Source organism: Trichoplusia ni, chromosome 7, assembly GCF_003590095.1.
Source record: "Trichoplusia ni isolate ovarian cell line Hi5 chromosome 7, tn1, whole genome shotgun sequence".
In the NCBI taxonomy this organism is placed as follows: domain Eukaryota; kingdom Metazoa; phylum Arthropoda; class Insecta; order Lepidoptera; family Noctuidae; genus Trichoplusia; species Trichoplusia ni.
The window spans coordinates 3,120,157-3,136,791 of NC_039484.1; the positions used below are offsets into that span (position 1 = coordinate 3,120,157).

Genomic DNA, 16,635 nt, shown 5'->3' on the forward strand with positions numbered 1-16,635 from the left:
TAAAAAATAAAAAAGTTCATAATCCCAAAATGTAGAATCACGTAGTTGACGAAGATATTTTTGCCCATGATAGTCCCAAAAAATGCTGCCCAAAGTCACTTGTCGATTCGAGCAAAGTCGTCGGCATAGCTAGTAGGTTATATACATTTGAAGACTGTTTTATTTACTTCTACGAAAGCTTGTCCTGAGTCTGGGTGTTGTGCATATGATTTATTTGTGAAACGCCCCGCGAGTCGCGACACAAGGATGAAATTCTTAATGCCGGTGGGAAAAAGACTATTTTATTTATCAAGTCTGTTCTTATCATAACAGACTTGATAAAATATAAAACCTTTTTCATCACATACGTACGTATTACCTCAAATTTATTTTTTACAACTCATAGGATATCGCCGAGTACTTAGCGCCACCATTCTAATTAATTTCAGGTTATCAGACCTGCATGCTGCCATAAACATTGCTGAAATACATTCTGTGAATAACTAACGGTAATTACTATTTAATTTACACCTATTTTACTTGAAACAGAGGCACTGTTGTCAAGGGCAATAGGGCAAATAGTGGAGGTGGCATAGTATGAACTAGGATTATAATAGCTCGCTGTCTCTGAGGTCCCGGGTTCGATGCCCGGTCGGGTCAATGTAAATATTCAAATTTCTACATTGTCTCGGGTCTGGGTGTTTGTGGTACCTTCGTTATATCTGAATTCCATAACACAAGTGCTTTCGCACCTTACTTTGGGTTCAGAACAATGTATGTGATGTTGTCCGCATTTATTATTTATTATTATTTATAGCTACTGACAAATTTTGGCGAACATCATACTAATGTTATAAATGTGAATGTATTTGTGTCTCCTCTTCACACTTAGACAGTTGGACCAATTTCGATGGAATTTGTTATGGATGTAGCTGACACCTTAGATTAGCACAGACTACTTTTACCCTTTTTATTAATAGAGGGTAATGTTTTGCAGTTGAAACCGACACCTAAGCAGGCGAACCTTGGTTATTAAGCGGAATGTTTAAATACCGGACTCATTAGCCCATAAAGGTTTTCGCCTAAAAAGCTATCCTAAAATGGCTATCCTAAAAATATTACAAATCGATCATTCTCGTATCTATGACTAAGATTTCGTTTCTATATTGACCTAAAGCTTTTGTAAGACATTCAAGCAGTTATTAAACCTAAGATTTGTAATGTGAGAACTAATTCTGCCATCTTCGGCGAAAACCAGGCCAACAGTTGGCGCCAAAATACCTAAGAAAAAAACAAATGACTGACGCATTGATGAGATAAAAACAAATACATTCCCAGTAGTCACACAAACAGTTTCATGATAAACGCACTTCACAATAATTGATCGATAACGTACCGGCGCGTGCGCACTATCAAGGCAAACTTATTTGTCTCAATCTTATTGACAAGTTGGAGATGATTGCGTCATTTTTGATAGGCGGTGAGAAATAGTTGATAATGTTTGGCGATTATTCGGTCTGAGTGGGCAGTTAGATACTGGATTATATTTAATGTTATTTCTAGTGCGTAAATATCTATATCTATCTATCTAGTCCGCTTCTCTGAGTCTGGTGACAGCGACCGATATTTTTTTTCTTCGTCTACTCGTAAATATGTATAATGTTATAAAACAATTCGCGGTTTAAAACATCGCGGTTCCTGACATACAGCTTGGTAACAGACGGATAGACAGCGATGCCTCAGTCATAGGGTTCCGTTTTTACCCTTTAGGTGTCACAACGGACTCTTTTAAATACCATCATAGGTACATACATGTATTTCCGATTCTTGAGTTTCATTTTCATTAAACTGTCAATGTACATAACTTATTACACAGATAGGTGAAAATTTATTTTGCACTTTATCATACTCTCATAGAAGAATGATATTTTTAATACATGCATATTTTTTAATGTTTTATCTACTCCTCTAACGTAATTCAGTTTGACCGAACTACAATAGTATTATTATAACATCGCAGGCGCCGTTATCATGTCTTCCGATATTATTTGTTTAACTTTTTACGCTTCTTATTCGATTTGCGTCACGTTTTATTGGACACTTTATTTTTTTATTAAATGACGTCAGTAATTTAATTTGTTATCACTAATATTCGCATGTCCACCCCCAGCAAGGCTGGGAACAAATGATTCCTTCCGCGCCTTTGTAAGTGAACATCTTTAACTTAATACTCGTGAAAGAGGTACCCATTATTATGGTTAAAGAGTCATTCTAGGATGTGGTCACCAAATGTCTAATGCGTGTGGTAAAAACCACGTCCCTGTTCACAGTGCAGTATTACTTTGAAAGAGAGAAGTTAAAAATTTACTTCAAAATACAATTTAAAGCTTTCTGCGTTTGACCTTGAAATTAAAATAATTAACTTGCTTAAAAGGCACTTTGAATATATTGCAGTTTTAAAAAAAACTCAACACATCTTAGCCGTCGTTTTAAATTATCAAAAGTGTTCATCTAAACAGATAAGGAAGCCATGTTAACCTGCAAAACGAAATAGAAATTTCGTCTGTCAGACTGACAGATTGCTGGCGTATCGACTTTCACTGCGCGTGCGCAATTTAATCATTTAGTATTCAAATATCGGGTGATCATCAATCAATGTAATCAAGTCGTTCTAGACTGTTCCAGTCTATACAATAGTATATACTAAGATACTAACATACCTACTTAGGTATGGTCTTAAATATCAAGAGCTTGCTTCCATAGACTTAGTCAGATAAAAAAAATGATGAATCATCACAGTAATGTATCGAAAGTGTGTCAGTTTGTTTGTATGTCCGTTAATAGTATTTGATACCTCTACAAGCTTTAGTAGGGGCTGAACATTTACATGAAATGTGGTATGGACTTACTTCGTATCCCGAATTAATACTTACTCATTGACGCAACAAAATGCAAAAATAAATAAATGAGTAAAAAATTTGTGTTTGGAGAGTTTTTTTTTTGTGTGCTAGTTTGTAGTTTCGTTTGTCAGTGTATCTGACAAAGGGTAACGACGCGGAGTACAATCTAGTCTAGTGCTTAGCGCTAGGTCCCTGTATTTTAAATGAGAGTTAATTTAAAGATTACATTTCGTTTAAATTTATATTATGTGTTTAATTAAGTGTTGCTAGGGTGAGCTTGCGGTGTCTGCTTTGTCATCCACGCAGTCAATGCGAAGCCACGACAAGAAGTTACTCTAAAATAATTACACTTTGGGTCTTGGGCAGCGGAACCTGCCCTCTTAGCATCTGGTCGACCATTCGATATTTTAGACTGAGATGGACATGAGATAGTCGGTCCTTGTTGTCAAAGGAGACCAAGAAGCGATAGCATCGTAACTAGATTCATTTATAATTGATAATTAATCATCCGAACAGACGAACAATTTGTTTTATTTAAACCTAGACTGTAATTAGATATGCTAACGTTCTCGCGTTACAGCAGACACTACAGATTGGTTTGCATCATCACTTAGTATCATAAACGGACAAAGGGCATAGTGACCTGTTTTGTGGATGTGTAACAAGTTAGAGCAGATTTAAAAATACTAGGGAATTTAAGTTGGACTGTCAGCTTTCTAAAAGTATTTAATTAATGATCAAAGACCAGCACTTTCCTTTCCTTAATTAGATAGATCGATCCCTTCGTTCATTCTGCACGTAGGACAAGCGTTTGGGTGATCCACCAATGCCTGCATTCAGTCTGGATGTCTTTGTGCATGTGATATTAAATGTTTCTAAAAAACCCTCGCGACATAAGTAGGTATTAATCCTTACTGCGGGAAAAATCCGTTTAAAAATAAATCCGGCAATAATTATAATTACAGCTAATTGTTACATAAGATGAACAGTTTACACCTTATGTAAAGCCTTAGCCTTGTTCATTTCCCACGATTACTCTAAGGAGCCCCTTAGAGTAATCGTGGGAAATGAACACAAACCCTCACTATGATGTAATACTTGCTTCTTAAGTACTTACACGTGGTCATTTTTTGCGTGACTTACAAATGCTTCGCAATTAAAATGTCAGTAGAAACTAGAGTTCAAATAAAGATTAATCGATCATCTTATGTTTTACGATTGACAATTAAGACAAGGACTTATGGCAACGCACGCACAAAATAGATTGACCTCATACATCTGTTGATTTGACTCAATCTAGATCGCGATCATTGATTTTGGTTGGGGATCGCGATCTAGATTGATAGGGAACGGGGTAAAAAGAAGTTTCAAGAAAGTTTTATTTTTGGATAGTGAGAGAAATAGACACCTTGCCTTTGCTACTATTCTTAGTTTTACTTCTATTTAAGTACTACGTTTAATATTGAATTTTTATTATTATTTTTTATATTAGGGGTGGTTTTATAAGATTTTTATTTTTCTTTTGAAACTCTGATGCCATTTCAACCGAATACACAGGTAATGTCTTTGTTATAGTAAGTATGTTTTTAATTATTTGCGTAACATGAAGGGACATTGACTCGATAAATATTTCATTTTCATTTTTGACAGGGGTTGCAGGTAGTTTGAAAATCTGACAACCACTAAGGGGTAAAGGGTGAGGAAGTCAGATAGCCAGTCGCTCCTTGTAAAGCCCCAACCATAGAAATCTAAATAACAACTTGTTATTTAGATTTCTATGGCCCCAACATAATCTGGAAAAGGCTCATAAGTATTGACTGCAGTAACTAATTCCAGAGCTAATGTGGCGTCTTCCAAATTCAAGATCAAAAAAGTGGAGCTCTCCAATTTATTTCAGAACATTTCGATCGTTCGGTAAACTTCGGCATTCTCCGCCAAGATTCGGATCCTTATGCGACGAGGTCGTAATGTTGCCTGCTAACCTACTCGACCGTTACTGAATAAATCAGGCCGAAATGTAGCCCAAGGATTTTAGTCTGGCTAAATATAATATAAGCCAGTTTTTGTTAACCTTTAGCACTTAGTAATTTAATAAGGTATTTGAAATTAAAGTTACGGCGCACCTAAAGGACTATTTATTTTAGTCTCTTATTAAATAAACAGAAGAGAGGTTTTAGATAATTTTATTTTAGCCCAATCACACTCAACCTGAGGACTGCCGTTAAATAAGCTGGCCTGTTCGCTACACATCAAAAACATTAAATCTGGAAAAATATCCTGTGTTAATCCGACTCTGCTATTTACAATGGCAATTGGATTAAATTAGAAACCTTTTTCTGTTTCTAATTTAATCCAATTGCCATTGGTTCTCTTAAGGATTTGGAAACACAACAATTGTCATTTTATTATTATATTCCGTGTTCCGCCCCGAACTGAATTTCCAATTATTGTGTTGACAGAATGCTTAAAATAATACGAATATTACCAATTTCATTGAATTTCCATTCATTCATCAGCCATTGTAAATAGCAGAATTGTGGCTTAGGTTAAAAACTATCTGCGTACCAGGTCTCGTCAAAATCCGTTCAGTGGTTTTTGCGTGGAAGAGTAATTAACATCCCTACATATTAACTTTCGCGTATATAATATTAGTGGGTTATACCTACCTTATATTTGCAGCGCAAAATATTACTACGGCCATGCGTTATTGTTTAAAGTACTCAGATCATAAACAATAGGTAATGCATAGACAAAGTGATCACGTTTGCGTGCAGTTGTTACGAGATGAGTTATCCTTGTTTATGGTCGGATTAATCTTTTATGGAATATAAAACGATAAATTATCGTCAACGTATTATAATGACTTGTGACAAAGGTATATAGATATCTTCAAACTATTTATTCTGTTAATAGGATCATCTTTGCGTGGATTAGTTACGTGTTTTAATAAAAATAATACTGAATATATATCAATAAATGTAAATAATTGTGTCACTCAACCATGAATGAATTCTCTATTTTTCTAGCTTACTTTATTATAAGTTCGTCACGGACAGCCTAGTATTTGAGCTAGCTGCGCCGAAACCAAGCTCGAGAGCGTAACGTCGCGGGTTCGATCCCCGCATAGGACAAGAGTTTATGTGCTCTACGAATTCTTGTCTGGGTATGTTTGGATATGAGGATATGTTTTTTGCAGGGGCGACGTTTTTTACATTTTTATTTTTTTACGAAGACATCAATCTATGTCTTGATCAGTTCAGCCTTATCCAACCTACTTTCCAGTAGACTTTTCCTTCCGAGACTTACACCAGAATAAAAACAATAATATCTATAAAAATTTGCCTAACTCGAATTTTATCGATATTTTAATCAATGAGTTCGTAGTTGTACGTAACTAATGATCACTGATCAACTCTTGCGCAATCGAATCCACTTTCCCTGAGCAGGAATCTTATAATGTTTTGTAGGTATGCGAATTTAAATACATTTGCATATAGTATTAGTTTTAACTATCCAATACATACCAGTTTATTTATTTCTTTCTATTAAAAATACTACAAAATTATTCAATGAAAAGTCTAGATGATTAAAACACATTCTGGGATTTAAGTCTAACAGAGAGTCCTTTTGTATGTAGTTAAACTTAAATCTTATATTCCATTACCAATCTTGGTGTTACCCACAGCTGGACGAAGCATCTCTCTTTGCTTCCCTTTCCCTATTGGTTCTGGTCATCTTCGGCCTATTTTAATTATTGTCCAATCTCTTTATATGGAAACTAGCTGTTCCGGCGAACTTCGTTCTGCCGAACCTAAATCATCTAGGCACAACACTACACATATACAAAAAACATTCGAATCGGTCCAGCTTCTATTGCCTATAATATATCTTCTTTATAGTGCATAAACCATATTGTTATGTCATTCAGCTTAAACCAACAAATCTAGAAAATTCCTGATTGCAATTGTTATTATCATAACAGACTCTTAGACGAGATGACCTAAATTAATAGAGCACATGTGCTCCAGAATGTTTAGCGATCTCAATTAAAGTGTCGCGGTGGAGAAGTGTGTCATGATCACAAATGATCAACTTCTAATTACATGTCAAGGACAGCTGAGATACAAATGTCTTAGCGAGGAGTTAGACTAAAACACTACTACGATATAAAATAAAGTATCTTCATACAATACAAGCTTACTCTTACTTAGCTTAATGTTTTTCTGGGAATTTGTGTTGTAGAAAACTCATACAACACTTTCTAGTCCCCAATTAAGTAAAGGCCTGCCGAAAATACTTCGACCATTCTCCATCCTAGGCCACTTGGAATCATGGATTTATATGGAAAAATATGTCAAAGCTAGCTTCAAAGTACCGCAGAATTTTCATGTCTTCATGCTTTTATTTCAAATTGATACTAACTAGGATTATTGGGGGAAAGAAAAACAATAAAAACGAAGACGTTTCGTCATCATACCACACATCATTGATCTTGTTAATTTTAAATCAAGGAGAAATTCACATCTAGACTATTTTGCTGTAACAAATGCCGCAGGCGTACTTATAAAGTGAAGTGTGTGAACACACCGCGAGCAATATTATTATTGTTGTTATGGAATCGTGACAGCGCAGCAGAAGGCGTAGAGCGGCATTTCCTTTTCTAAACTGCAACAACAAATCTTTGATTGGTGGTTAGAGGTCATCTGAAGTAATTCCATCTGAAAATAAGGACATTGTTTACATTAAAAAATAATCAGAACGTTTAAAATAAAGCAAGCCTTTATTGCTGAGTTTACAATTTTGTTATGAATCGGTATTTCTTACCCCAGCTTGTCCTTCGACATAGGCCTGATCCAAAAATTTCCATTTACTATCCCTCGCGATTCTCATCCATTCTTCAACAGTTTTCTTTAGGTCATCTTAACAGCGTTTTTGTTGTCGCCCTTTGCTCCTTTTTTCTGTTATTGTCCATTTCCTTTTTCCTAGCGGAACGGTTTCTGTAAGACTGGCATTTGATCAGCTCTGGTTCATCCCAGGAACAAAATAATCGTGACGAACCAATTGATAACTAGGTCTGTACAAAGTTAAGTCGAGGTTCTTACTTATTTGCTTAATATTATGGACTGGTCACGTTTGTAACTTGACACTATATTGATACATTATGAAATAGTCAGTTATTGTGTAAGGTACCGACACTTGAAGCATATTTAAGTATATGATGTGATCGTCATCTGTGAAGTGCGTGAAAGTTTCGAAGGATCATATTATTTTGCAGTGCCTACTGTAGTATTGAGGAGCATTGTAGTGTTATCTCGAAATAATTATACTAGCAAAAAAGTTAGAGTGTGAAACAAACGTGTTATTAATTTTTTAATTTAAGTTCCGGTAACCTTAAATTTAGATTGTTAAAGTTGCACAGCGACAGCACCCTCGCCTTTTATATCTTATTGAAACTTATTGGCGGAGAGGGAAACCTGTTTTCCGACTAGCTAACAGATTAATATGTGGTGTAGTCACCCATCAAGAAGTAACTGTTTACAGGAATTAGACCAGTCAGAGTGATATGCGCGAGGGATTACGTAACTATGGGTTCTGTAGCTGAAAGTTTCAAGGTGAAAAGTTTACACCGTGTACGGTTGAAGTTATTATCTTTTCACTGCTAGAGAAATGGTCTCTAGACCCTTAATCCGAATGGGCCCACGCCGTGTGGGTTTGAAGTCAGTAGCTTTTTACCACTGGAAAACCTCTAGACTCTTAATTTTATCCATAATCTAACCATTATGTAATTTTTTTTTAATCAGCAATCCGCATAGAGCAAACGTAATTATGTATTTTCTACATCTTTATTTTTTTATATCCTAAACACAGCCTCAAATGCTTTTTCCTATTTGGTCATTGCCTTCGGCCTATCCTGTTACAACGTCATGAGATACTACTACCGATAGTAGCGAATAGTAATTTCTTTTATTGTCACCACGAGACTGTCCTTATCACGAACAGATAACGTAATTTATAGAACCTAAAGTTTGGAACTAAAACTAAAACAAAATTTATAAAGCCGTGTATATACAATAGGGATGATGATAATATTCATTTGAATTTCCATCGTATATTATATTTTTTATTTTGTCCCGCAACGAATGAAACTTACGCATGACGTCACCTTTCTGTATAACTTTTGCGAAAGCATTACGCCACAACTCACAAGCTTCCTCTCGCAAACCTTAAGGCAGTTTCTTTTTTAATTTAATTCTGATATTAAGATAAGAATATGTGTCTAGTATTTCAATCAAAATGTCAAATAAGACATGACTTGACGAAATAAAAAAATCGTAATAGAAGCAGATTTCTCGAATTCAAACACCAAAAAAATCATTTGCTTTGAAGATTCGAGTTTTTTTCTATTATGAGTAGTTAGTTCTTGATATATCTATTAATTAATACATTAATAATGAATACTGTGTAGATAAGCCCTAAAAATATTCAGCTCAACAATAAACCACACAATTTTGATAAAAGATAACTACAGTACAACAGAATTATTGCGAATACTTAATATTTTATTGTCATTATTTAACAATTAGAAATAAAAACTTTATCCAACGAAACATGTCATGACATAGGTGGATAATAAAAAAAATAAGTGTTAAATTAATTTGTGATGTCGACATCAAAGAGAAGTAGATACTCGCCGTTTTTAAAACAAGTAAGTAATGTATTTTTCTATTTTTAACTCCAACTATACTGGCATCATATATTTTACCTATAATATGCTGAGCTGGCATTTTGTCATTTTTCCAAGATTTTGTCAAGGCTCCGCCCGATACATATCGAAAATGATCCCAAGAGAACATGGAACTGGGCTAAAATCTTTCCTATGTGTTAATACAGTAATATAAACTATCTATGGGCAAAATTTCATCCAAATCCGTTCAGTTTTTGGGTGAAAGAGTGTCAAAACATCCATCCATACTTACAAACTTTAACGTCTGTAATATTACGAGTAGGATACTGTCAAAGCCTTTCTTATTTCATGACTTACGTATTTTATTTTCATACTGTTGTTTTTTGTTATTTATTTTGTCGCTAGTTCTTGTCAATATCTATGGTTAGTTTTTCAAAAATACACTATCCTACCCTACCCTATTCAACATTTCGTATAAAAACGTCTCATACATTGAAAAATTTAATCTTTGTGTCGCGGGGCGTAGGAAAAGCATTTAAGTACGTACGGATTCGACGGACCGGGTGACCTCTATTTGCATAACCGTGCATTATAACAGTCCTTAATATTTATAATACATTTTCCAGTGCTTCGTGACAGCATCCGTGGGTAGCAACATCATCGGGCACGGGTGTGTGATTGGCTACCCCGCCATCCTGCTGCCACAGCTGCAACTCGCCAACTCCGAGTTCAAACTAGATGCCGTGTCTGCATCATGGATTGGTAAGTACCCATAAGTACTTAAGGGCCTAATTAACTTTTGAATTGAGATTGAACTATTAAAACTTTCGTGAAGCTTATTCATGACGCGGCAGTGAGGTTGTGAGTCAAAGTTTTGACTCAGCTCATGATTAAGGATTCCGGGTTGTTCCAAAAGTAGTCGTGTTATCCCGATAAATACGCGTGAGTGAAGCGGTATAAAATAAATAATAGTTTGAATTATTTATCTTGCTATTTGTTTAATGTATTTTTTAATGGGGTTCCCTGATACCATTCTATATACGTCCTACTGATGAGCACAGGTTTTCTTGCTGATAGGGAAGGTTTCAGCATTGATCGTTGAACACTGCGGGCTGGCGATCACTGATCAAAATGTAATGATACAAGTAACAATTTAAATCGATTGCATTTAGGACTTTTGTTTACCTACCTTTTACTCTATGTTTATTAAAGTAGAGTTCAAAGACCAAGTAAATAGTAAATACTAATTACTCTTTCGCAGCCTCAATCCTGGGCATCACTCAGCTGGTCGGGAGCTTCATCTCGCCGCCTATCATGGAGAGGTACGGCAGGAAGATGGCGCACTACGCAGCCACAATACCTAACCTGATCGGCTGGTTCATAGTTCCGATGTCTACTAATTTCGGGGTAAATGGAAATTATTGCTTTATTTAAAGGTTTTTTTTACAGTTATCTACCAGGTTCGTATACAATCAGACATCCTTTAGGTGAAGTTGTTAGCGCTGAAAAACTTTTGAACTGACACTTTTAAAATCACGTCATGTAATCGAAAGTAATATTATTGGTATACATTTAAAGTTTTCTATTTCAATGCGATATAACAATCGCTTGACATTTCTCTTCTCTTTTATTTACAGTTCTTGTTGCTTACAGGTTCTATTTGCCGCGAGAATACTTCAAGGTCTATCAATAGGAATGCTGTCACCTCTCCGATCCGTCCTCATCGGAGAATACGCCAGTCCCAAGAATCGAGGAGCCTTCCTCACCACAGTATCTCTATCCCAATCCTTCGGGATTTTCTTCGTCCATCTTATAGGATCCTTCCTAAGTTGGCAGCAGACAGCCTTGGTCTGTGTGTTCTTCCCATTTGTTAGCCTTGTAATGACTATATACTCCCCTGAATCACCCAGTTGGTTAGTAACCAAAGGAAGACACGAAGATTGTAGGAAAGTCTTCCACTGGCTAAGAGGTGACGATGAAGATGAAGAGTTAGAAGAAATGATTCATGGTCGAATACTCTTCGAAAAGGCAAGAATCTCAGAGAGTTATGGAAGAAAGACAAATAAAATTCAAGACATGATTTCTACGATTAGAAAAAAGGAGTTTTACAAGCCCATCATTTTGATGATGCATGCTCATGTACTAGTAAACTTCGCAGGTGGTACTACAATGTCTGCCTATTCTACACTGATTATAGGCATGGTTATGGGCCCAGAAGTAAACGCTCAGTTTTGGATGATCTTCTTAGGAGCTCAAAGATTCATATCCAACGCCTTAGCAGTCTTCGCCATCAACAAATTCAAGCGACGGACCATGATGTTCGCTACTGGAGGCCTTTCGATCTTCATTCAGTTTGCTCTCGCCGCTTACGTGTATTTCAAACAACAAGGAACTTTACCATACGATGCTTTATGGATACCAGTTCTACTCATCAATCTGAAATTCTTTGCCGTTGCTACAGGGATGCTACCATTACCAAATGTGATTGGAGGAGAAGTATTTCCTCTAGAATACAGAAGTATTGGAGGCACCATCAGTCTCGCGTCCTTCTCCGCCACATTCTTCATCGTCCTCAAAACCTTCACGGGCTTGGTTGACAGTGTGGGCATGCACGGTACGTACATGGTGTATGGTGGGATCATCAGTTACTGCATGGTGGTGATTTGGATCCTTCTGCCAGAGACCAAGGATAGGACTCTGCAGCAGATTGAAGATGAGTTCCGAGGTAGACCGCTGGCTCCAGAGGAGATTGAGGCCAGACAGTCCTTGCAGGCAGACCCTATTATAGCGTATAAGAGAAGAATGTCGGCTAGAAGACCTAGTAGTCCTATACCCTTCTAGGTTTTGTTGATTTATACTTAAGTTTATTTTAAGTAGTTTATTGCAGCTATGTCATTACGAGTTAATGTTCATGTGGTTGTAAAATTATTTATTTCCTAATTAATGTCTTTTAATTTTGTTCCTTTTTATATGATGTTCTCAGTTCAACTTAACTGTCGGTTTCCTTTAACTTATCATCGCTTGAGACTTGATAATAGATTATAGTAGGTAGTTATTTCAAAAAATGTCAGTGCTTCTATAATAATAAAACAGACAATTATATGTCATGCAGATGCTGTACTTGCCAAAAAAAATACAATGAAATAAACAGAAAACAGTTAAAAACTCTTTATTTAACACGAGTTATCAAAATTGTTGAGGACAGTTCAGCTTCAGACGTAGAAGTCCATTCAGTCAAGGTTCACAGTGCTGTTGACCTTGGGCCGGAACTTGGAGCTGATGCGGCTGCTGTTCCTGAAGGCCGTGGCGCTGAACCAGCATAGCACCACCACCAGAACGAAGACGATCCTGGACACGTTGCGACTGATGCTCTCCATGATAACTGTAGAAATAATAAAGTAATAATATTTATCGATTAAAGTTATTGATCGGAACTGGGGGGTTCTTACTACCATTTCAAGTGAGGCTGTTACAATCGTAATACTGATGGTGGAGGTTATAGGGGCCGATGCCTACCGGGGAAGCGGGCGCATTAGAAAGGGCAAAATAACATGGTCCACTCATGTTATTTAGGCGGTAAAAGTTTGAAACTCCCTTTCGCTTAACCCAAAGTGGGAGACGTCATTTAATGATTTCCCATCCGGAAAAAAAGAATGGTAGAGAGACAGCAGTCTACAACTTTCTAGAATTGTAATGATAGAAAGATATACTATTTTTCTTTCTTTTAAGGGAGGTACGCCCCTAAGAACTTCATGCAATTCCGATGATCGTTTTCCTATTGTACTCGACAAATATGGCACGCAATAAAGCACTGATACGACATAAAATATATTGATTAATATGTTTAAAAGAGGTAGGTTTAGGTAATACTAAAAGGTAGTTACTATTATAATTAATAGGAGTTTTTTCGTTTAGATTATAATTTAAACATTTACTCCAACTCAGAACGTCTATTGTTTTTTACATAATACTTCTACGTCAGAATAAACTGGATTCTACACAATTTTCGGTCATTGCACTGTGCATCGTGCACTGGTGAAACTACAAAACAACATTTTTCACGTTTCATCGCCGATCGCCTATTTAATAACATTGTAACGAATTTACGATATAAATCGATCCATAAAATAGTAAAATTTTAGGTGCCTACTGATTTTCGCTCAGCTAGAATTTACGTATAGACAAAAATATTTGTTATAAAGACTCTATTATAGTAGCAGTTCTTAAAGTAACGTTACTTACTTGACTTGATGCACTTGTTTCAACTTGTTCGACTCTCACTGACACACTGTTTGATAAAGCCTCGGCATCACCTTATAACTTGTTCACATAAACTTGGTTTTATTTTAATTACATCCGCCTTACATTTGCAAGTCGCAGTTTGTTGGTTGCTATTTAAATAAACTTATTGTTCTTATTGATTGTATTATGCAATTCTTATGTAAGATCCTTGTGGTCTCTCAGATGTGAATCGTTTGCTACTGCGATATTGTATGAATGGACTTTATCTTAAATATGCCTCAGATTGGCTTCTTGCGAAATTTTTGTTTGTAAGGCTTACATTGTGCAGTTTGGTACTTAATTATCGTCCTTCTCTGATCGGGAATCCCGTACTCCTCCCAAACTTTACAATGCGATTCAAAGGTTGTATGATGCATGATTTTACAATCTTGTGTATTTAGTATTGTATTGACGCTCGTAGGTAGGTCACCTATGAACAGTCAATAATCTGAGGTAAATCTTGACGTTTCAAATGAGATTTTAACTTGATGATACAAAGATTAAATTCAAACCCTAGACAGGACTAAGTTAACTAAGCTACTGTAGTCTGTTGGTTCTGGGGAATCCATTCAGATGTTGAATTGGTCTTCCGACATTAGACCGATATAAAATATGTCCTGCCCGTTTCCGTTTCAGTATTGTGGATTTATTTCCTACATCATATTTGTGTTAAATTGGTATAATGCGTTTAGTGTCTGTCTATTTAATGAAACAAAGTTTGTTGGATTTAAATTATTAAGTACAAACATATGGCGTAAAAAATATTTTTCTAGCTAACTCCACTAACAGGACTTGAATTTTTTTTTTCTTTGTTCATGCAACTGATTAACAGGCCATTATATGCCATCATTAATTTAATAGGATAATAAAAGCAAATTGTTTTCGATAATAATGTATTAAATCGTCGTTTTTGGACCGTATTTTAAATGCAACGAGCCACATGAACAAGTTTTTTTTAAACAAGGTCACTGAATTAAGTGACGTCATGTCTTTCTTTTGGATGATAATATAAGTATTATGCTTATCAATAATGGTTTAACCCAGAGATAATATTACCGTGCACTAGAGGTCAGTCCAATTAAGGTCTCATATTGGGTGAAACTGAAGGTGAAACCAGTCATGCAATCCCGAGAAAACGTGTGAGTAAACTGTCGTTGATAAATCATTTATAACATAGAGGTAAAATCCTCGAATTAGTGATTCGTGGGGGTAAAATGTGGAATTGTGGATTGGATTTTGAGTTTTTAAACGTATTTCAGGCCTCAGTGCTTGTCAGAGTTAGTGGCTAAATAATAACCTGAACTTACAAAATAGACACATGCCATTTTGCAGTTTAGACTGCACGGATAGTCTATTTAGCTATGACAAAAAAGTACGAAAGTTTGAAATAGGATTAAAATTAATATTTTGTGTCTATTTTATCCTGCCAAGCTAATCTACTAATAATTCACATTGACGGAAACAATAAATAAGACCACAGTCATAGTTTACTTCGTTTTTATTAAAACATCTCTAAATATGTTTTTAAACAGTTTTATTGGAAGAATATTCCACGTTTGATCTTGTTATATCTCAGAAACTTATTGCAAAAAAAAAACAGACACATCATCCTCTTAAAACTCTTCACAAAAATAATATCATAAATAATGTTTATCAATTCCTAGTCAATATATTTGATACTTTTTCAATAGGTGAGTCCTTTTTAAGTAATCCCTTTCTGTCGCAAAGCCCAAGTAGACGTATTATAGTATGGTAGGGATCGTTGCGATTCCGATGAAGAAGACAATCAACAAATAAATACGCCTGAAACAAAAATTAGAAAGAGTTAAATATCAAAATAGTTTTTAGTACTTATTTTAATTGTGCATATGTAGATCCTTAAAAGCAGCGTGCCGTTTCGCTTTCACAACTGCAATAGCCTAAAATTAAGGGGTGGTAGATACCCAGACATAGCGAGTTAAAGATAGCTGACCAAGAATCAGCTGAAGAAATATCTGCTACTGATGAACGACTTGGTAATGGTTTTCATTGTATCCAAAGCTTCCAGAACCCAGATCAAGAAGCTAGATAAACAAAACTGACTATTACCCTACATGGATAAGAATTTAGTAGTGCACTTTAATATTACAAATGTCTTAGGCTAAGTAGCCGAAGTAATTAGCGTAATCGCAGCGTCAACGTTGCATCATTTTACATACATTGATAACTGATCAATTTATGTAAAACGCGACTTTCCAAAGAAACAGATAGAAAAGAACCGAACAGATCCGCGTAGACCCTACGACAACACTCCGTGTTCAAGAAGCAACATAATTAAAAAAAAAAAGGAAAATCATACTCGTTGAATACTCATACCTGAAATAAATCGTTAGCAGTTTTCAAGTTGTTCCCCATAGGTCCTGCTATTTTATTGAATATTTCTGATGTTATCTCCTGTTGGGTTGCTACTTGACAATGCATCAAAGTAATTAATACCACCATTAGGATCACCCTTGTGTAGTTCATCCTTCTCATTATTAGCCTTGGTTTCTGTAAGATTTGTTTCAAGACGTCCCTTTGCAACTGTATCTTCTCTAAATATTATTTTTCGTGTAGTTTAAGTTTTCCTATTTATATTTTAATAGTTATTATTTTTAAATGCTTGTTTTTTTATATACACTTCTTCATGTAACGGATTGTCTAAGGTATGAGATATCTAAGTACTCTGTATTTATTTGTATTAATTTGGAACGAGGTTAGTACATACTTAAGGCATTTTAACTTATTCTAGCTATTAATTCGGTTTTATTT

General features: G+C 35.6%; 1 protein-coding gene and 1 long non-coding RNA gene across 2 annotated transcripts; one reads left to right on the forward strand and one right to left on the reverse strand.

Moving 5' to 3' along the window:
* Window positions 1–9,376: 9,376 nt before the first annotated feature.
* LOC113496096 (facilitated trehalose transporter Tret1-like) lies at window positions 9,377–12,504 on the forward strand. Its single transcript, XM_026875212.1, has 4 exons — window positions 9,377–9,585; window positions 10,191–10,326; window positions 10,826–10,971; window positions 11,218–12,504. The coding sequence occupies exons 1-4, from the start codon at window positions 9,541–9,543 to the stop codon at window positions 12,403–12,405; spliced, it is 1,515 nt and encodes a 504-aa protein (XP_026731013.1). The 5' UTR covers window positions 9,377–9,540; the 3' UTR covers window positions 12,406–12,504.
* Window positions 12,505–12,717: 213 nt separating this feature from the next.
* LOC113496097 lies at window positions 12,718–14,465 on the reverse strand. Its single transcript, XR_003400781.1, has 2 exons — window positions 13,807–14,465; window positions 12,718–12,946 (listed from the first exon to the last, which is right to left on the reverse strand). It is a non-coding gene; the product is annotated as an uncharacterized LOC113496097 (long non-coding RNA).
* Between the last annotated feature and the right edge of the window lie 2,170 nt (window positions 14,466–16,635).

Bases quoted from the DNA above. Each gene is read 5' to 3' on its own strand.
- LOC113496096 (XM_026875212.1), top strand. From the start codon at position 9,541: ATGTCGACATCAAAGAGAAGTAGATACTCGCCGTTTTTAAAACAA. The intron at 10,327-10,825 runs GTAAGTACCCAT...ACTCTTTCGCAG, and splicing joins CGTGTCTGCATCATGGATTG to CCTCAATCCTGGGCATCACT. The intron at 10,972-11,217 runs GTAAATGGAAAT...TGTTGCTTACAG, and splicing joins CGATGTCTACTAATTTCGGG to GTTCTATTTGCCGCGAGAAT.